This window comes from Leuciscus leuciscus, assembly GCF_965113295.1.
Source record: "Leuciscus leuciscus genome assembly, chromosome: 2".
NCBI lineage: Eukaryota > Metazoa > Chordata > Actinopteri > Cypriniformes > Leuciscidae > Leuciscus > Leuciscus leuciscus.
Window position 1 is genome coordinate 61,187,955 of NC_138726.1, and position 21,792 is coordinate 61,209,746.

At 41.5% G+C, this 21,792-nt stretch overlaps 1 protein-coding gene and 1 long non-coding RNA gene across 2 annotated transcripts in view; one reads left to right on the forward strand and one right to left on the reverse strand.

The window, feature by feature from the left end:
- Positions 1 to 21,792, reverse strand: part of LOC309492584 — a 335,811-nt gene that overhangs the window by 83,465 nt on the left and 230,554 nt on the right. The gene's annotated exons all lie outside the window — the stretch shown is intronic.
- Positions 920 to 4,858, forward strand: LOC309492507 (uncharacterized protein). Its single transcript, XM_082161527.1, has 6 exons — positions 920 to 1,098; positions 1,399 to 1,484; positions 3,084 to 3,169; positions 3,311 to 3,459; positions 3,580 to 3,704; positions 3,799 to 4,858. Exons 1-6 carry the CDS (start codon positions 969 to 971, stop codon positions 3,814 to 3,816), a joined length of 594 nt encoding a protein of 197 aa, XP_082017653.1. The 5' UTR covers positions 920 to 968; the 3' UTR covers positions 3,817 to 4,858.

Genomic DNA, 21,792 nt, shown 5'->3' on the forward strand with positions numbered 1-21,792 from the left:
AGACGAGTAGTGAGAGTAGCAGCTAGGGAAAATAGTGACAGTGTCAGATATATAAGTAAATAGATAGATAGATAGATAGATAGATAGATAGATAGATAGATAGTGAGAGATATCATAGCATAACATAACATAGCATAGATAGATAGTGAGAGATAGCATAGCATAACAGATAGCTTAGAGAAAGAGAAAGAGTAGATAATAAATAGACAAAATGGTTTATTACTGTGTTTGTGCCGGGTGCAAGAACTCCAGCAAAACTGGACATAGGGTCCATTGTTTCCCCAAGGACGAAGCTGGGTGCAATTTGTCAAGATTAGGCGGGCAGATTTTTCAGCTAGCTCTGTCACCGCCGACTCGAGAATATGCAGCGTGCATTTCAAGGAGGAGGATTACCATTCAGGGGATGCCAATATGGTCTCACTTGGTTTAAAGAGTGAGAGGATGGCTAAGTTAATTCCTACCGCCGTGCCGTCTGTGAATCCAAACCTCTCTGCTTGCCCTGTCCCGAGGTCGAGAGACACCGTCTGCCGCAAGCGAAATATTGCCACGGTAAGCATCATGCTAACGTTAATGTTTACAAGCTGCGTGTTAGCTAGCTCTGTGTATTTTTTGCATACCGTGTTCCCTTTGACACAGCCTCCACTACAAGCATGATCACTCTGACATTAGAAGAGCATATTTCGTGATTCACGAATATGAGCCAAAACAAAATTGCCCTGAAGTAAATGTCCATATCGTCATGAAAGCTTCATGGCTAACTTTAGTGTTTGGATCAGTGGTGATGATCATCAAGCGGCTTTCACAATAGTGTGTTTGCGTTTTGTGTTAGACTGCTACGGTTCTCTTTCACATATATGTGACCGTGACCGTGTCGCCAGGGCTGTAGTGGAGGCTAAACGCAAGTAAACGCAGTTTACCCACCTCTGAAATGGACTGCAGCCTCAACCCCAGATGGCAACCCAGCGGTCATGGAGGCCAAATGGAGTAGTTTAGTCAACCACATCCAGGACATCCATGACCATGACACCCATGCCTTCTCCAGTTGTGCCCATGGGCCTCTAGACGGGGATCAGCGCAACAAAGAGTGGCTGGACCCAGGTACAGTACACACAGTATGTGGTATTATGCACGCTCTACAGTTTTGTTGTATTTGCTGTCTGAGTGATTGTCTGGATGCTTTGACATGTGACCTTTGTGATGAAATTATTTTTTCATTCCCTGGCAATCTCATAACATTCTGTTTACTGTTTATGTTTGCTATAATTCATTTGCAGGACAATTTCATGGGTTTCCATTAAACAAATAAATTTTGTCTGTTTATCTATCTTCTTGTCTATTTGTACGTTTTCCATCTGTGTGTCTGTCTACCTCCCTGCCTACCTGTCTTGGTCTTCGCAGGCTCATTGGCAGCAGTAAAGTTGGAGAACATAATCATGAGGACTGCCTTACTGAAAGATGTTCGACAGCTGTCTCCACAGCACCAGGGACCTGTTTCAGAAAGGAGGTTAAGTGAAAACTCTGAGAAAATTAATATTTTATTAATAATTTAATAAATTATAATATTTATTGAAAATCACTGAACTGTTCATCTGTGCACCAGAAGTTGATGGACCGTCCTCCTGCTGTTCTTCCACACTCTGGGGATGCGGGGAGAGATAAGAATACCCGTTTATACTTAGATTTAAACTTAGATTCTATAGGCTACTGTGGCTAATGTGAAAACATGTGAATGTGTAGATTGTTTGATGTGTAGGCACATAATATTAACATTACCTCTGTAGGCCTCTCTGTGGCAGCAGGAACTCTTTATACCCATGTGATGAGCATTTGGTTGAGTACACTTCATAACACTATTTGTCATAATTTCTGGTGTATTGAGTAGGACACTTACAACTGCCTGGGGTTCTGTTGGGACAGGAGGCTCCAAAAGACAGATATTACCACCAGAATCTATTGAGATCAACAAAAATCCTAACCCAAAGTAAAATATATGGAAATATAAAAAATAGCCTATATAAAAAATAACACATATGTAAACCTCTTACATTTTATGAAGGCCCTTGGATCTTTGGGACTGGGTCTGAAGACCCTCCAGGAATTTCCTCAGCCGAAAATGTAATATGTCAAATGTTTGTAAAGTCAGGTAGCTTACACCCATGATATGCTCAAGCCTTACTTGAATGAATTATGTTTTCATATTAATTTTTTAGCTGCTGCCATGTTCTTTTAATGCCTGCATGATTGCACCTACATGAAAATTAAAATTAGGTTGAATAACACACTGTTCTTCCAGTTTCACCTCTGATACTATAACAGTTGGGTAAGTTAATTGTATTACTAACTACAAATGACATCTTCAACAGTGTAATTAGATTAATGTAATAATGACTATCTTTAGAAATTATTGGTCTACTTATTAATTACTAAATCCCATGTCAACCTTAAACACTTGAACAATACAAGGAGAGACAAGAAACAGCACTTTTAATGCTTTCAAATAAACAATATACAATTGCATGAATTATTCTTGAATTGACCCAAGTGTGTAGAGGGAGAAGGTTACATTAAAAATATACCTTTTAAAAATGTATGTTAAATAGCCTATACAGAATTGTTCTATAGTCTAATACAATTACATCAGATTTAATTTTAAATTACAGAAGAATTAAGAGTAATTCCTTTAATTAAATTACAGTATTTAGATGACTTGGTAATTAATTACACCCATCACTGTATAACAGTAATTAAAATGTAAACTTATAACTTATAAACGAAATAATGTTTGTACTCTCCATATGCTTGCAGAAGCTCATCCTGTTCTGCTGGTGAGAAATATGCAGACCTCTTGTTGTCTGGCGCTGTTGCCATGTGACTCATAATATCTGCGCTCCATTGATAATGCCTTTTTATAGTTGTGGTGCACACACTTAACTCAGAGTCAGTCAACTCAGAGTTGATTGAACTAACTCATTTCAGCTGTTCTGAAACCAAAAACTCAGAGTTTCCTATCTCAGGGTAAGTCAACTCAGAGTTCAAGTTTTAACTCAGAGTTGGTTGAACCTCCTTATTGAAACAGGCCCCTTACCTTCTCCCTTGAGGCTTACCACTCCCTCATCTTGCACTTCGCGCCCAAGCACACAGGATTTTCATACCTTGGGATGTATAGCAGGTCAGTGCTATCCAATGGAATAATACTGCCAATTATTATGCCTTTTATAGTAATAATAGTACCCATTATCATGCCTATTGTAGTATTTTGTCATACATACACCAAGTTAAAAAAAAAAATCTCAAATGTGTTATTTTGTAGGCTTCTCTTGGCGGCGCTGCATTACAATCACAATGCCAACCGCGAGACAACACAGAGAAGTGATGGGACGGAGAAGTACTGCGTGAGGTATCCGCACTTCAGAAAAGGTGCCCATGTTGTGCGTCCCATCAAAGAGGCAGCCTCATACGGTAAGCAGTGTCATGCAGTTCTATCATATTTTGAGATGGCGCACGAGACATCTGTGATCAGTGGCAATGATCTTTATAACAGTATTATTATTATTATTATTATTATTATTATGTCTGCAGGTTTTGCAACATCATTAATGAAGGCCCTTCGGGAAAGCTACACCAATTCACCTGCAGCTCTTCGAGAGGTTAGCGCCAATTTGTCCTCCGATGCACCCGCCCCCATCGCCAAATCATTCAAACAGGTTCCTAAGGAGGAGGCCGTCAGCCTCTACCTAGCCCGGCAGTCACGCTACAAGAAAATCTAATTTCACTTTTTTTTTTTTTTTTTTTTTACAGACAAGTCCAATGATTTAGTTGTAAGTATTTATTTTAGTTGTTAGTTATCTTCTTTCCTTCTGTCCCTGTCATCTCATTTGGTGGTGGTTTCCTGCATGCTGGCCCATTCAAGGGGTCCTGCATGCTGCATGTCTGCTCCTCTGTCTGTTATTTGCATGAAATTTGTTGTATGTAATTCAAAATAATTTACCAATCATTTTACCTGTGCCTTGTCAACCTATGTGTGCGGTGTTGTCTGGGCTCACTGTGTGTCTACTTGATGTGCTTTTGCATGTATCACTGCATATGCATGCATGAAATAGTTTGTGTGTGTGTGTGTGTGTGTGTGTGTGTGTGTGTGTGTGTGTGTGTGTGTGAGAGAGAGAGAGAAAGAGAACCATCAGTTGACCCTCAGGTAAGACCACACTATTGCAGGCAAAAGAAACAATGTGCAAACGTTTCAGGTCTAGCCCTTCATCAGTGTTCCTTGTATGTTTTGTGCCTTTTTTTATATAGATTTGTTTACTTCCATCCTGCGTCTTTGTTCAGTAATCTTTGTCCTTGTTCAGTAAATGTTTAAATGTTCAGTAACCATTACAAGCAATGCCAATAAACAGTTTTTTTCTTATCAAAATTCATGTGTTCTGTGTACTTTATAACATTTTAAGGGCAATTGGGCGATCACAACAGACTAAGCAATTATTTTAATTCATTTTCATCCAAACGAGGCCATTGAAAGCCCTGATAGGTCTGGTCACCACTTTGGAATTGTTGTCTGATGGTTGAAACCACACAAGAGGGTAGAGGCTTCCTTATACTCCTGCCTAAAACTCCATAAGCTCAGCGTATAGCCTGCCTGTACGCAGTGTACCGGTATTGCCTAGGGATAAGTAGGAAAGATTCTTAAGTTTAAAATTCTGTAAGTAGGTTGGAACTGTCATTTTAAGCCTGTCTCTTATGCATGTTTATTGTGTATGCAACATATCTCCTGTCACCTATAGCTGTTGTTCAAAGGACTCAGTGTAAAAAGATTGGTAAAGTAAACATAAACCATGAACCTACTCGTGCGTGCTGGCTTGAAGGGGACCATGATCCTGCCTGAAGTGTGAGTATGCTATGTGTAGCACAAACGGATTCAGGCAGCATGCCTCAAATCCAGGATGCTGCGTTAGGCACGTTACATCTGCTGGCCGCGGGGTGAGGTCCTCGACCAGCGACCAAAACGCGCTCACCTCCCTACAACACAACCTCTCCACCACAGTTTCCATGGGACGACACTGCCCACACAGACACCTGCCAAACACAGAGACACAGTCTACTACTTACTACTCACTCCCTCTCCCGGTAAGCCTGACGGTGTCAATGACAATCAGTCACGAGGAAAACTAGTTGGCACTATCAACAATAATCACACTAAAGACATGACCAGCCTACGCGGTGTCGCCTACGTTTGCAAACAACATTTTCACCGGAGAAAGAGGTAAAAGCTTAGAAATAAACACTAGGGGTTCACAGGTGGGACTGTCAAGCTAGCCCATAGCTAGCATAATATGCCTTCTATTTATAGATCTTCTGACTAAGTTTAGGGTACTTATCTGAGCCAACAACATAATCACTGTCACTAGATATAAAGAAAACGTTGACTTTCACGCGATGCTATTCACTGAGAGTAAAAAAAAAGTTGTTATTGTATGCACTGCTGTTCATAGACTACTAGCTCCAGCGGTCATTGCTGCGTTTCTAAATGGTAGCAACTCACCAGGACACTCCACCAACTCTCCAGTCATTCTCCTCCGACCATGCATTTATTTGTCTTTGACGGCCATCAGCTCTCGGTATTTCCTCATTCGCCCTCTCACGTCTAATCGGTTCGAAATGATATGGCTGTGGGCCATCATAAATGTTAACTGTGGGTCTTGCCACCTCTTCCTCATCCCAGTTAGACGCCATAGTCAGTGCTAGAACTAGTTCTAGTAGCTGAGCAAGGCTGAGGCTACCTTCCACCACGTCTACCTCATGTGACGTCATCGCCGAATTGCGTAAAAAATAACCGTTACTGACCAAAAACTACAAAAACTGGACTTTAACACCATTTTGGAGACATTTCTAACTTTATATACATATCTTGACTTCATTATGTACCCATTAATCGACAGTGGTGTTTAACCTGCACCATGGCCTTTAATGTTTGGAACGAAGAGACTTCAGAAGCACTGAGAGGATGTTTTGAGTTGACTGATTAGGGTTTGTTTTTTGAGGATTGCGGGAATGATTTTAATTTACTGACTGATGTAATAACCTCTTACATCTTATTTTGTGAGGACGTGGTAACTCCAACTAAACAAATAACAATACTTCCAAATAACAAGCAGTGGGTCACCAAGGACATGAAAATCTGTCTGGTTTTAAAAAAGAAGGCTTTTTTAGAAGGTGACACACATTCCGGGTGAGGGAGCTACAGAAAGAATTTAGAAGGAAGGCTAAGATGGCAAAAATTCACTACAAGGACAAAGTAGAACAAAAAATAACCCTTTGGGAATGTGAGGATGGCATGGCAGGGGTTAAACAGCATGATGGGGAGAACACCTAAACCTGCAGTGATTAACCCTCTGGAGTCTGAGCGGTTTTTTGGGCCCTGGGGGTGTTCTGACATGCTCTGACATTTGTGCTTTTTTCAGTTGCTTATAAACATATTAATGGCAAAGGTGTAAATTCACTCTATATAGCACAAACAGGACTACAATAATATGTGAGCCACATGTATGTACATGTTTTCATTTTTGAGAGAATAATGTTTATGCGTGGTTATCGAAAAAACTAAAAATTTTAGTTTTTGAAATAAGGCCACAAAACACATACCAAATATGTGGCAATAAGACTTTTGACTAATGGATGTCGTCGCCTAGAGTTTTTTCTTCAAAATTATGTGAAAATAGTCTTGCTTTATCGTTCACATAAAACCATACATTGATTTAAATTGATGTAAAACAGGTTTTGCTTGGAAAGCCAATATGCGAGGGGGCGTGAACGAGGAGTGGTTTACACCCTAGAATACACCCACTCTGCATAATTAGCCATTCATTCAGGTGTGACACTGACTGAGCCACAATGCAAGGACAAAAGATATATTTAGAAGAAGACTTATATTGACCATTTAAGATTTTGCTTACATCTATCTTGTAAATATGTTTTGCTATTTTATTAAAACGGTTACAATTACAACAATAATTACAATTTCAACAATATTTCAAGTGTACTCTTTCTTTGTAAAAAAAAAAGATTATAGGCCTACATTTTATCTATGTATTCATTAGTTTGAATATAGCCAACATTGGAACAGCTAACATCTTAGTTGATGACTTTATTTTTGACAAAAAATAGTATTTTATATATAGAAATTGCTAAACAAAAGCTTATTTGATGTGGCAATATATTCTACAGTAAAAACTGTACCCAAATCTAGTCAACAAAATGTTGTCTTTCATATTTCGTCTGACTGTAACGTTGTTTTCATGAAATATTAGGGCATATTGTTAATTTGCAGTTTAATACGTTGCTTATACAAATAGCCTACATTTTATTTCAACATTCAGTCGATTTTTTACTCATCTCAGTATAGCAATACAGTTTGCTAAAACATCATCATTCATTCACACACGCGATTTAAATTTAAACTGTCTTTGCCAGCTGTGGTAAACAGCGTGCATCTCTGCCGTTTATTCATTCATAAACAGAAACCCACGTGAAGAAATTCACGTGAGAAGGAAAAAACTTACTAGTATTCCTCAGCTCGCTCCTCGATATACCCGCACTTCTGAGGGACATTTTCCATTAGTAGCCTATTATTCCTCACAGCGCTGCAAGACGGTGTAAACAAGTAATGATCTAAATAAACTTTTCTCGAGCTGATGGGGGCATTCACAGGATTGCCTCAACCATTTGCGTTTGAATAGCGCGCGCTCTCCGTGGGCGGAGTCACATTACATCTGAATTAGCTGTAATTAGGTCGACTGGAATCGCTCTCTTTTAATACAGATTTCACAAGATGAGAATATTTGTTTTTTATATAAATTACTGGTAACACTTTATATTACGACCCGCAAACAACTGCGTAAGTAAACCGAAACTACGGTGTACGTTTCTGTAATTATAGTGTACTTCCGTGTAGGTATAAGGGAACAATATGTTAAGTTTTGGGTAATAAAGGGGTAACAAGCAGATATACAACCTGCAAAGAACTTCGTAAGTAAACTGAAATTACGGTGTACGTTTCTGTAATTATAGTGTACCTCCGTGTAGGTATAAGGTAACAATATGTTACGTTTTGGGTATTAAAGGGGTACAGATATATAAGCAAATTATTTATAATGTAATTATTTTAAAACTAACAGGTACCTATTCTGTATATATTCCAGGCAAAAATTTTACATCTGTTGTATATAAAAGTTTTTATCACATTTCTGGCAAAATATGTTCTTGTGCAATGTAGTTACAGGTTAATTTTGACATCTGTGGGTTGAAAATTAAACTTTTTGGCAATGCTATTTATTGGCTTTTCTTACTAAACTACTTAACGTTAAGCCAAAAAAAAAAAAAAAAAGTTTTTGCTATGATTTTAATTTAAAACGTACCATGTAGTACTTATACTTACCTTATCACATTGTATTGCAATGACACTTAAATGTCAGGGCAAATATACTGTGTAATTAAAAGTTTTTTTTGTTTTGTTTTTTTAATAAGAGTACCTTTCTCTGTAATTACTGTGCAAATAGTGTTGTTTCGTATTGTTACATAGTAAGTAGTGTTTGTTACCCGTTTCAACTGTGTATTTACAGGGTAAGTGTAACTCCTGCGGGCTGTAAATTAAAGTGGCGCTTGTTACCCCCTTGTTCTGTGTAGTTACAGGGTAAGTGTAACTCCTGCGGGCTGTAAATTAAAGTGGCGCTTGTTACCCCCTTGTTCTGTGTAGTTACAGGGTAAGTGTAACTCCTGCGGGCTGTAAATTAAAGTGGCGCTTGTTACCCCCTTGTTCTGTGTAGTTACAGGGTAAGTGTAACTCCTGCGGGCTGTAAATTAAAGTGCCGCTTGTTACCCCCTTGTTCTGTGTAGTTACAGGGTGTTACGATGAGGCAAGGATGAAGCAGAGAGAGAATCCATACGCAAGCACTAATTTAATAAAACAAACAGGAAATCCAGACAAACAACAGAACACGGAACTCAGGACAGGAAACCGCTACATTAAACAACGACCGACAACCAACAACTGAAGCACAGAGGTTTAAATATACAGACAAACAAGCTAAACAAGATAACAAGGGGGTGTGGCTAATTAGAAACACCTGGGAGAACTAATAAGCAAGAAAAACTACAAAGGACTACAAAACATGACACAGAACAGGAAATAACAAAAGTGCACACAAGACAAGGGAAACACAGGACAGGAAACATTACATAGCCCCCCACCTAAGGAGTGGATTCCAGACACTCCTCAGAAAATAAAAGTCCAGGAGGGTGGTGGGTCTGAGGCGGGTCCGGGGGCGGGACGGGGGGCCAGGCCCGTGGAGCGGAAGAGGGCCTGAAGACTCCGGCAGGGCAGAAGGCCAGGGCGGAGCAGGCTGTGCAGGTGACCAGGGCGGAGCAGGCTGTGCAGGCGACCAGGGCGGAGCAGGCTGTGCAGGCGACCAGGGCGGAGCAGGCGGAGCAGGCTGTGCAGGCGACCAGGGCGGAGCAGGCTGTGCAGGCGGCCAGGGTGGAGGCGACCCTTCAGGCGGCCAGGGAGGAGACGACCCTTCAGGCGGCCATGGCACAGGAACAGACACCGGCTCAGAGGAGACCATCTTGTCCGAAGACACAGGCGTGGTTTCGGCCATCTTGTCCGAAGACACAGGCGTGGTTTCGGCCATCTTGTCCGAAGACACAGGCGTGGAGTCGGCCATCTTGTCCGAAGACACAGGCGTGGAGTCGGCCATCTTGTCCGAAGACACAGGCGTGGAGTCGGCCATCTTGTCCGAAGACACAGGCGTGGAGTCGGCCATCTTGTCCGAAGACACAGGCGTGGAGTCGGCCATCTTGTCCGAAGACCCCTCGGGCGGCCACGGCGGTGAAGAACCTTCGGGCGGCCACGGCGGAGAAGACCCTTCGGGTGGCCACGGCGGAGAAGACTCCTTGGGCGACCACGGCGGTGAAGACCCCTTGGGCGACCACGGCGGTGAAGACCCCTCGGGCGGCCACGGCGGATCGGGCTGGTCCGGAGGTGTATTGCCCCCCCCCAAAATTTTCTTGGGGAGGCTCCCCGGTAAAGAGTCCTGGACCAGCGATGAAGAGGGCTTTGAGCTGGGCAGGTCCAGCGATGAGGGCTCTGTGCTGGGCAGATCCAGCGGTGAGGGCTCTGTGCTGGGCAGATCCAGCGGTGAGGGCTCTGTGCTGGGCAGATCCAGCGGTGAGGGCTCTGTGCTGGGCAGATCCAGCGGTGAGGGCTCTGTGCTGGGCAGATCCAGCGGTGAGGGCTCTGTGCTGGGCAGATCCAGCGGTGAGGGCTCTGTGCTGGGCAGATCCAGCGGTGAGGGCTCTGTGCTGGGCAGATCCAGCGGTGAGGGCTCTGTGCTGGGCAGATCCAGCGGTGAGGGCTCTGTGCTGGGCAGATCCAGCGGCGAAGAAGGCTCTGAGCTGGGCGGAACCAGCGGCGAAGAGAGCTCTGAGCTGGGCGGAACCAGCGATGAAGAGGACTCTGAGCTGGGCGGGACCAGCGGCGAAGGAGACTCTGGGCTGGCGTGAAGTGCAGGCTTGGCTGGACTGGCGTGAAGCTCTGGATCAGCAGAAGCGACGTGAACAGTCTCTGGATCGGCAGAAGCGACGTGAACAGTCTCTGGATCGGCAGAAGCGACGTGAACAGTCTCTGGATCGGCAGAAGCGACGTGAACAGTCTCTGGATCGGCAGAAGCGACGTGAACAGTCTCTGGATCGGCAGAAGCGACGTGAACAGTCTCTGGATCGGCAGAAGTGACGTGAAGCTCTGGCTCTGGCTCGGCAGGACTGACGTGAAGCTCTGGCTCTGGCTCGGCAGGACTGACGTGAAGCTCTGGCTCTGGCTCGGCAGGACTGACGTGAAGCTCTGGCTCTGGCTCGGCAGGACTGACGTGAAGCTCTGGCTCTGGCTCGGCAGGACTGACGTGAAGCTCTGGCTCTGGCTCGGCAGGCCCAATGAGAGGAGGAAGATCGCTGAAGTCATCAACCTCGAACATAGGCTTGGCGGGCACGACGCTGTCAGTTACAGGCGCGGCGGGCATGATGCTCACAGTCTCAGGTGCGGCGGGCACGACGCGTACTGCCTTGGCCTCGGCAGCTCTGGCGTGAAGTGCGGGCTCGGCTGGACTGGGGTGAAGTGCTGGGACCACCGGAACAGGGACCACCGGACTCAGGACCACCGGACTCGGGACCACCGGAACTGGGACCACCGGACTCGGGACCACCGGAAACCAGCATGGCTCTGTGCTGGATGGAACCAGTGGCGAATAGGGCCCTGGGCTGGACATCACCAACCCAGGGTCGAAGAGGGGCCAGAATGGAGAGTGCTGTCGGGACTCCTCTCGACCACCTCCTCTACTGCGGCCTCCACGGGACCCACGAAATATGACCAACCGGGTCCCCTCAAAAGATTGTCCTTTCTCTGGTGGCTGGGGAAGAGACACTGGCAAAAATGCTGCTGGATTCATCATTTGGTCGGTCGTTCTGTTACGATGAGGCAAGGATGAAGCAGAGAGAGAATCCATACGCAAGCACTAATTTAATAAAACAAACAGGAAATCCAGACAAACAACAGAACACGGAACTCAGGACAGGAAACCGCTACATTAAACAACGACCGACAACCAACAACTGAAGCACAGAGGTTTAAATATACAGACAAACAAGCTAAACAAGATAACAAGGGGGTGTGGCTAATTAGAAACACCTGGGAGAACTAATAAGCAAGAAAAACTACAAAGGACTACAAAACATGACACAGAACAGGAAATAACAAAAGTGCACACAAGACAAGGGAAACACAGGACAGGAAACATTACACAGGGTAAGTGTAACTCCTGCGGGCTGTAAATTAAAGTGGCGCTTGTTACCCCCTTGTTCTGTGTAGTTACAGGGTAAGTAGAGTAAATATACAATAAAGGATCCAATTTAATTTCTGACTTTTATTTTACAAAAAAAATGTCAAAACACTTTATTATCTTAATAAAACATTATCTTTTCTACAGTATACTCAAACAACAAAGTAACACATTATACCCCCCCCCCCCCCCCCTTTTTATTTGCGTCCCTTGCTTTTCTTCTTTCTTTTCTTGCTCTTCTTTTTCTTAACTTCCACTGGGGACTCTGAAGTTGAGGAGTTGATGGAGTCCCATTGGTCTTGCTGCACTGCAAAAATATGAATATACAGTATATACATGCTCTTAGCAAGCTACACCCTCAATTTTAAGTTGTCGAACAATCCTCCACTCTAAACATTTTGTGCCACCTTATTTTACTGTAGTAACTGTAATTTTGAAGAAAACACATTTTGGTGAAGTTTGAGTCAGATCATGGGGGGTTGTGATATTTTATAGTGATAATGACTGTAGTGCAGCAGAAAATGTTTTTTAAAAAGGCATATTTGTTCTGACAGCAAAAAAAAAAAAAAAAAAACATGAAACAAACCTGAGGGCTGTGGCAATAGTTCAATAGTTTGGATTGAGCTGATCAACAAACGGACAGGGAACTACGTCATCACGTTGAAAGGTCACGCCTGCGTCGGCCGAAGTACCGCCCACTGTTTACAATGCGACCGTACGTAGGAGGATAATTCAAATAGTATTGTTTGCGATTATATAGAAATAGTATTCAGTGAATATGAATATGAATAGTATATGAATAACATTCTGATGAATATGAATAGTAGTTCAAATAGTATTGCCGGCGCAGGCGTGACCTTTCAACGTGATGACGTAGTTCCCTGTTCGTTTGTTGATCAGCTCAATCCGTACTGTTGAAGGTAAAAAGTCTATAAATTATATATATATTTTTTTTAAATGACCTATCGTTTCGCTAGATAACAATCTCTTCTTCAGCTGTGATCGCGTACAGCCCGTTTAAACACTTCAAAGACTTCTGAAACTGCATTGATTTGGACTTGGACTTTGGACTTTTGAACGATGGTGACCAATGAAGTCCGTTGTAAATTTTCATTTTGGGGTGAACTAATCCTTTAACAAGTGCATTTATAATGTACAGTACCAGTGATGTTTAGTTCTTCAATTTGATGTTTTAAAAAAATAGGAAAGTGGTCACAAGTATAAGCCCTGGAGTAGGGCAGGAGTAAAATTTAAATGTCTAATCTTTCTTTCTTTCTTTCTTTCTTTCTTTCTTTCTTTCTTTCTTTCTTTCTTTCTTTCTTTCAAAGATAAGATTATCACTCTTAAAGCAGAGATCACCTTGCTCAAAGATGAGTGTGATTTTTTGAAAAAGGAAATTGAAAAGATGAAGTCTGCTGTCCCATCTGCAATGACACAAAGATATGCTGTTCCTATAGTGCCACAGCCCTCATGTTTGTGTTTCATGCTTTTTTTTATTTTTTTTGTTGCTGTCAGAACAACTATGCCTTTTTTAAAAACATTTTCTGCTGCACTACAGTCATTATCACTATAAAATGTCACAACCCCCCCATGATCTGCCTCAAACTTCACCAAAATGTGTTTTCTTCAAAATTACAGTTACTACAGTAATATCAGGTGGCACAAAATGTTTTAGAGTGGAGGATTGTTCGACAACTTAAAATTGAAGGTGTAGCTTGCTAAGAGCATGTATATATATTAATATTTTTGCAGTGCAGCAAGACCAATGGGACTCCATCAACTCCTCAACTTCAGAGTCCCCAGTGGAAGTTAAGAAAAAGAAGAGCAAGAAAAGAAAGAAGAAGAAAAGCAAGAGAAGCAAATAAGGGGAGGGGAGGGGGGGGGGGGGGTATAATGTGTTACTTTGTTGTTTGAGTATACTGTAGAAAAGATAATGTTTTATTAAGATGAAAAAGTGTTTTGAAATGTCTTTGTAAAATAAAAGTCAGAAATTAAATTGGATCCTTTATTGTATATTTACTGCACTTACCCTGTAACTACACAGAACAAGGGGGTAACAAGCGCCACTTTAATTTACAGCCCGCAGGAGTTACACTTACCCTGTAACTACACAGAACAAGGGGGTAACAAGCGCCACTTTAATTTACAGCCCGCAGGAGTTACACTTACCCTGTAACTACACAGAACAAGGGGGTAACAAGCGCCACTTTAATTTACAGCCCGCAGGAGTTACACTTACCCTGTAAATACACAGTTGAAACGGGTAACAAACACTACTTACTATGTAACAATACGAAACAACACTATTTGCACAGTAATTACAGAGAAAGGTACTCTTATTAAAAAAACAAAACAAAAAAACTTTTAATTACACAGTATATTTGCCCTGACATTTAAGTGTCATTGCAATACAATGTGATAAGGTAAGTATAAGTACTACATGGTACGTTTTAAATTAAAATCATAGCAAAAACTATTTTTTTCTTGGCTTAACGTTAAGTAGTTTAGTAAGAAAAGCCAATAAATAGCATTGCCAAAAAGTTTAATTTACAACCCACAGATGTCAAAATTACCCTGTAACTACATTGCACAAGAACATATTTTGCCAGAAATGTGATAAAAACTTTTATATACAACAGATGTACAATTTTTGCCTGGAATATATACAGAATAGGTACCTGTTAGTTTTAAAATAATTACATTATAAATAATTTGCTTATATATCTGGTTGTACCCCTTTATTACCCAAAACGTAACATATTGTTACCTTATACCTACACGGAGGTACACTATAATTACAGAAACGTACACCGTAATTTCAGTTTACTTACGAAGTTCTTTGCAGGTTGTATATCTGCTTGTTACCCCTTTATTACCCAAAACTTAACATATTGTTCCCTTATACCTACACGGAAGTACACTATAATTACAGAAATGTACACCGTAATTTCGGTTTACTTACGCAGTTGTTTGCGGGTCGTAATATAAAGTGTTACCAAATTACTTCATTTAAAAGAAGAGAATTCAAGCTTCATGCCTGTGTGTCTGTATGCCTGTTTGACTGAGTATTCGCTCAGTTATTGTTCATTTTCGGACGCGTTTCAGAATGGACTTCACTGGCAGAGAGAAGGCAGAACTCGCTTCGTGTTTATTTTTCTTTATTTGGCAAAAAGCACAACACTTTGTTTTTATTGTGAGTATACACAAAAATAATACACATTTAACAGAATCGATTGATGTATGAAACTCCTATGGAAAATCAAAGTCAACAGAGTATTTATGAGTTTCTTTTACACTAATAAAAAAAAAGCGAGCTGGTATCGCCGGCGATACCGTAGACCTCAGGGGGTTAACTGTCAAGATCCTGCCTCCTTTGCAGAGCAGTTAAACAAGTTCTTCAGCAGGTTTGACAACTGTAGCACATCAGTCAGCTGGAATCCCCCCAATCCCAGTCTATTCAACCAGGCTCTCATCATAGATGAGAAACTAGTGGCATCTGTCCTAAGACGAGTGAATCCCCACATAGACCCTGGCCCTGACAGGCTCAGAGGCAGAGTGCTTAAAGACTGCTCCACCCAGCTAAGTGGGGTTTTCACCAAGCTCTTTCAGAGCCTCCTGGATTCAGGCTGTGTTCCTCACCAGTGGAAAGAATCAACCATCATCCCGATTCCTTAAAAGACACATGCCAAAGACCCCAAGGATTTTAGGCCAGTTGCCCTGACTTCCTTACTCTGCAAATGTATGGAAAGAGTAATAGGTAACCACTTCTCCAGCTCTGTGACAGGAAGACTGGACCCACTCCAGTTTGCTTATAAAGCTAAACGTGGGGTGGAGGATGCAACTCTAACTCTCTTGGACACTGTGACACAATCATTTTATTTATGGACTTTTCCTCTTCTTTTAATACTGTACACACATACACACTTCTGCAATATCTAGTCGAGCTTCAGGTCCACCCAACACTGATTTTATGGATTAAGAACTTTTTACAGGACAGACCACAAAAGGTGCGTGTGAACAGTTTTAATTCTAGAAAACAGCTTTTAAATACTGGGCTCCCTCAAGGATGTGTTTTATCTCCTGTTCTTTTCTCTGTTTACACAAACAATATATTCTGCAACAGGGACAGAATGTTTCTTTTTGAGTATGCTGATGATATGGCCTTAGTAGCCCATTTGTCTGATACTAAAGCACTGTCTGTTTACCACCAGACAGTTAATAATCTGGTCACAACATTCTGTGGGAATATGTTTAATTTATGTTCATGTGAGGCATAGATGATGATAGTTCAAAGAAAATTAAGTCAAGCAACCCAGTCATCGGACATTAACCTTTGTATCTGTATACACCTCCTGAACAGTGTCATGACTCCAAGTTAAGCTATGATCATGTGAAGGTATGGGTGATACTATCAGGCTGATTGGATCATTTGAATGATAGTGTTATGCTGATTCTTGATTGAATCAAGAATCATCCCTCTGCTTTGTTTGACTTGTCTCCACCTCCAAAAGTCCCTCCTCCTTGTAAATGTATAAAAACTATACTGTATAGAACTCAGTCAGACAGACTTTGGTGACTGCAGCTACCGACAGCTCGTGATCTCAATAAAGAATCCTGCTGAAGAAACAACCAAGTCTCCTGGGGCCTCATGTATCAATCTTGCGTACGCACAAAAACGTTGCGTACGCCAGCTTTCACGCTTACGGTCGTATGTACTAACAGTGAAATTAACGCGAGAATGTGCGTTCCTCCACGCCAATTTCATGTCTGGACTACGTACATTTCTCATTGTTTTTGTCCGTTGGCGACTCTTACAGGCAATGAAGTGAAGTTGCAAACATTACACAACCAATTGTTCTACAAGTCTATCGCACCACCACCTGTGGGAAGCATTGCTATTAATTTGCAATTTATAAAATAATTGACATATATTGTCGAGCCTTATGGGAATATTCTATCAATTTTGAAATTAAGTAAGAACATATAAAAGCATATGCAAATTGATACAACCCTAGTCTATGGCATGGCAGCTTTGGTGTAGTGTCCACCTTTATATCAGACCATTTCTTTTTAAGGTCATTTAGGGTAGACTGTGTACAGTTGAGACATGTGTACAGTTGAGACACCTTAAATAACTTGCGTTCGCAGCAAGCACAAGTTGTGATTTTTGCTGTGCACGTGCATATTTGTGTCCTCTTTGATCGTGGGAAATTTGAACAACGGACGCATCTCCGATCCGAAGATATCGGGGAAAGTTTTTTTTTTTCTAAGATATGATGTTCACTTCACCATGCACTCTCCACAATGAATAGCTTATTATCCTTATGTGACTGTTAAACGTAACTGGTATCACCACAAACGTTATTCTGTATTTCATGGTATTGTGTCATGCAAGGTAATTGCAAAATCTAGAGAAATGTGCGAGGTGGCCAGCGGGGGACAGTTGAGACACATATCTACTGTACCCCCGATAGAGTTCTATTAGGAAACACATTGTTTAGTTGTTCAGTGTTATGATAACAGTTTAAACGCCGTAATTAGCCAGCATAGGATGCAAATGAAAATAAAATGTGATATTTGTGATATTTAAACTGTGTATTATTAATAAATATTGTTACATATCTTGTTCCTGCTTTATACATTTTAACCAGTGCTAATTTAAATAAAGTGAATGAATATAAATGGATGAATAAACAAAAATGTTGCCCAATTGTTATTTTCTTTATTTGTCTTTATTTTTTATTTATTTACAATGAATGGTTAGTTACCTTCACATCATTAAAAATGGGGTGTCTCAACTGTACCATGCACTGTCTCAACTGTACCACATGATATGGGTACAGTTGAGACAAAGTTGAGACAAAAAGCACCTTATTTTTATGAGCTAATTGTGGAAAATATAAACTACTTGTGGGTATTATTGATTGATAATATCTTAGTCTACAAGGTAATGAAATGTCATGTGGCGTGTCATGTGGAAATTCACTTCTTTTCAGTGTCTATTTTTGTGTGAAAAATCAAAACGCAAAAAGTGTCTCAACTGTACTCAGTCTACTCTACAGTGCGACTTTCAGATCCCACCGCATTGACGGCATCAGCCAAACTCTCCCACTCATATTTTTTCCTTTTGTTATTAATTCCGGAGGACAAAGTTCCAAATTCATTTTTTTTTTCGTTTCTACCTCCGATAGTAGCACCTCCAATTCACTCTCTGTAAAGTTTCGTTTCTTGCCGCCATTTTCTTACTGCTTTCTTTTGCCAAAGTGGACTCATTACCATATTTAAATTAATTGAATTAAGGGAGGAGACTGGGTGGGGCGTTGTGCTCGTGCATGTGCGCTCAATTTTACGTTAACTGGGATGTACAAAGAGAATATGCGTGGGATCCTTCGTACGCAGAGATTCATACATCTGGGTTTTTTTGTGCGTACGCACATTTACAGCTTTGTCCGTACGCAATGTTTTAGTATGAATTCAACGCAAGTCTTTGTACATGAGGCCCCAGGTCTTCGATTCTGAGTTTACAACAGATGGTGCCGTGACCCGGATAGAGTTCCAGCTTCTTCACCTGAATCCAGATTAAAACAGCAAGCTCAGCAAAGATCTGCTTTCCAGACTGCATCTTTTGGAATCCAGAGCGAAACTTCCAGCTGAACAAAGATTTCCAGACTGAATCTTCCTTTACAACCAAGGGTTGGTGAGTGCTACTCTATTCAAAGAACCATTGCAAACCAGTACAACTTTGTTTATCCTCTGCGCCGTCAGAGAAGAGTTAAAACAGACAGCTGCAGTGTTTGGTTAACAAAGTTGATCCTCTAAAAATTGTCTTTTAGAGATGAAATTTATCCTCTGTTGTTCAGGCAGGGAAGTATAGCTTTATCCTCTACGTTGCTAGAGAAGGTTTATCCTCTGTAAAGTTAGTGAAGATGTATCCTCTGCTTTATCAGGGACGGTTAGCATAATGTGCTAATATTTTGTATCCTTTGCTTTAGGCAGAGAAAAAATGGCTTTACGTGCTAGTTACTTTGTGTATCCTCTGTTCTTGTTGGCAGGGAAGTTAAGTGTGAAGTGTTGGTAATTTGGAAAGTTAACAATAGTTAAGCTGTGTTAACAAGTGTATCCTCTGTTGTAGACAGTAGAGAGAAGTTTTAGTGTTCTTGATTTTGTGGTAACAAAACAACTCACAAAATGGTTAAAAGGAGTGCTAGACTAATTCCCACAACGGAGAAAGGTGGATTAGCTACCCCTTTATGGACAGACATTGAATTAAAAAAAAAAAATAGGAGAACAAATGGAACCAATAGTCACTGAAAAAGTTAGACAGGAACTAACTCAGAAATATGAAATACACCCAGACAAAACTTGGTCAGTAGATGAGTGTAAAAGGGTGCTTGGAGCAAGCATCTGCAAAAACAATGTGAAGGGCATTATTTGTTGTCACAGATAATTTGTTTTAGCAATAGCTACAGAACAGTCTAAACGCAACTCAGAGCTAGAGAAACAGAACAATGAGCTCCGTACTAGAATATCTTCTTTGACTAAGAAATTACACCGCAACAAAGATGCAGAAAAAAACTGATGAGGGAGAATTTAGTCAGCCGGATAACATTTATCCTGACTTAAAAGCTTTCTTGGAAACAGATGTAGCCATCCAATCAGTAACTGATAAGCCAGTAGATTCAGTGAAGGTGTGTGGGGCAAGGAGAAGGTCTCAGGGAATTGAGGGAACTGAAGGACCCAAATATATCGAGAGACTATCCCAGAGTTTACCCTCAGCACGCACAGAATTTTCTGAATTTAGAAGAGCATTGATCAGTAAAATGCGTCTCTATGACATGTCGTTGACAGAAGTTACACAGCTGATGTCACAAATTCTAACTGAATCTGAATTCAACAGTTTTGAGTCTGCTGTTACTTCTGAACTACAACATGCCAGTAGAAGCGATATGAGAGAAGGTGTTTTGAAAATCCTAAAGAATATCTTCGGACCCAAAATAAATTGGTCTAGAATTACTAGCTGTATACAAAAGAAAGAAGAAACTGTTAGTGAATATACTGAGAGGTTCTGTCAGGCAGCTGTAACTTATAGTGGAATCGTTGATGACCCTGAAAGTCTACTAGATGATAAAGGACCCCTAGTTCGAATCTGGTCAGATGGCCTTGTAGCCGAGTACAGAAGAGCGTTGCCATTCCTGGACCTAACCTGGGCTAACCGAACTCTCAGAAGTAACTTAAACAGATTGGCCACATGGGAAAGAGATGCTGATGTCAAATTTCAAAGTTTTATTTGCCATTTGCAGAGCACAAAAATAATTGTACACATACATAGGAATTGTACTGCATCACCCTTAGAGTCAAAAAGTATATATATATAAATAAATAAATTAATGAATAAATAAACACAGTGCACCTGTAATGATTCCTGTCTTGTGTTTCCCTCGTCTTGTGTGGACTTTAGTTATTTCCTGTTCTGTGTCATGTCTTGTAGTCCTTTGTAGTTTGTGAGTGATAATAGTCTTATGTGGAGTGCCCTCTGGTGGCTCTCAAGGGCACTCCAGCTAGAGACCGTTACAGCACCAGTGCTTGCTAGCCATATATACCATATATCCCCTATTTCTATGAGTTAGCCATTAGTCTCACCACTGCTGGATAAAAGCTGTTATAGAAGCGTGTTTTATGTGTGATGATACTGTCCGCTCTTATATGTCTCAGGCTGTAGGTTTTGTGTCTGGGCTTCAAAAGTGAGTGAGCTGGGTGATGAATGTCACCAAGTATGGACTGAGCTTTCTTCTTACAGCGCTCTGTGTACAGTTTGGTCATGGGTGTGAGGTTTGTCCCAATGATTCTCTCTGCAGTCTTTATAACTCTTTGGAGAGACTTCTTCTCTGCCCGTGTTGCATTTCCAAACCACACGGTAATGCCATATGTCAAGATAGTCTCTATAAGTCCTCTGTAGGCATGAGTAAGAGGGCACATCCCTAGCCCAGCCTTCTTCAAAAGCCTGATGAAATACAGTCGTTTTTGAGCTTTCTTCACTGTGATGACAGTGTTTGTAGTCCATCTCAAGTTAGATGTCAAATGCAGGCCCAGGAATTTGTGGCTGTTGGCCCTCTCCACCACAGTGCCCTTGATGGTGAGTGTCTGCAGAGGCGGGCTCTTCTTCCTAAAGTCTATAACGAGCTCTCTGGTCTTGTCTACATTGAGGAACAGGTCATTTTCCTCTCCATAGACCATGATGTCATTGACCAGTTCCCTATACCCTGTCTCATCTCCCCCCTTAATAAGGCCCAAGATGGTCGTGTCATCTGCATATTCAATGACGAGTGAGCTGTCCTGAGTGGAGACACAGTCATGTGTGTATAATGTAAAGAGCTTAGGGCTGAGGCAACAGCCTTGGGGAGTGCCTGTGCTGACTGTGAGATTTCCTGATATTATCCCTCCCATCTTTACCACCTGCAGTCTGTTTAGAAGAAAGTCTAAAATCCAATTGCAGGTAGTGGCCGGCAATCCAAGGTCTATTAACTTTACAATGAGTTTTGCAGGGCGAATGGTATTAAAGGCGGAGCTATAGTCTAGAAACAGCATCCTAACGTATGTTCTGTTATAGTCCAGATTGCTCCTGTCTGCCTCGCTGCCTGCTGTGTGTGTTTGTTTGCTTCGGTGCTGTAAGCTCCGTCTTAGCCTTGTATTTCTTTGTTTTGAACCATCATTTACTACCATTTCTAGTTGTTTATACTACTACATTTTACCCAACATCTCAGATTAAACTGACATCGCTAGCTTCTGTTATTAGTACTACTAGCACAAAACGCTAGTAATTCGCTAGCCTGTTAACGCGCCACCCGTGCGCTCTGCTCAGCTATTTTTATTTATTTATTTTTCTCTCGCGCACCCGCGCCTTTGAGTTCATAAA

Coding starts and splice junctions, on each gene's coding strand:
- LOC309492507 (XM_082161527.1), top strand. CDS start 969: ATGGAGGCCAAATGGAGTAGTTTAGTCAACCACATCCAGGACATCCAT. Junction 3,170..3,310: donor TACCTTGGGATGTATAGCAG/GTCAGTGCTATC, acceptor GTTATTTTGTAG/GCTTCTCTTGGCGGCGCTGC. Junction 3,460..3,579: donor CAAAGAGGCAGCCTCATACG/GTAAGCAGTGTC, acceptor TTATGTCTGCAG/GTTTTGCAACATCATTAATG.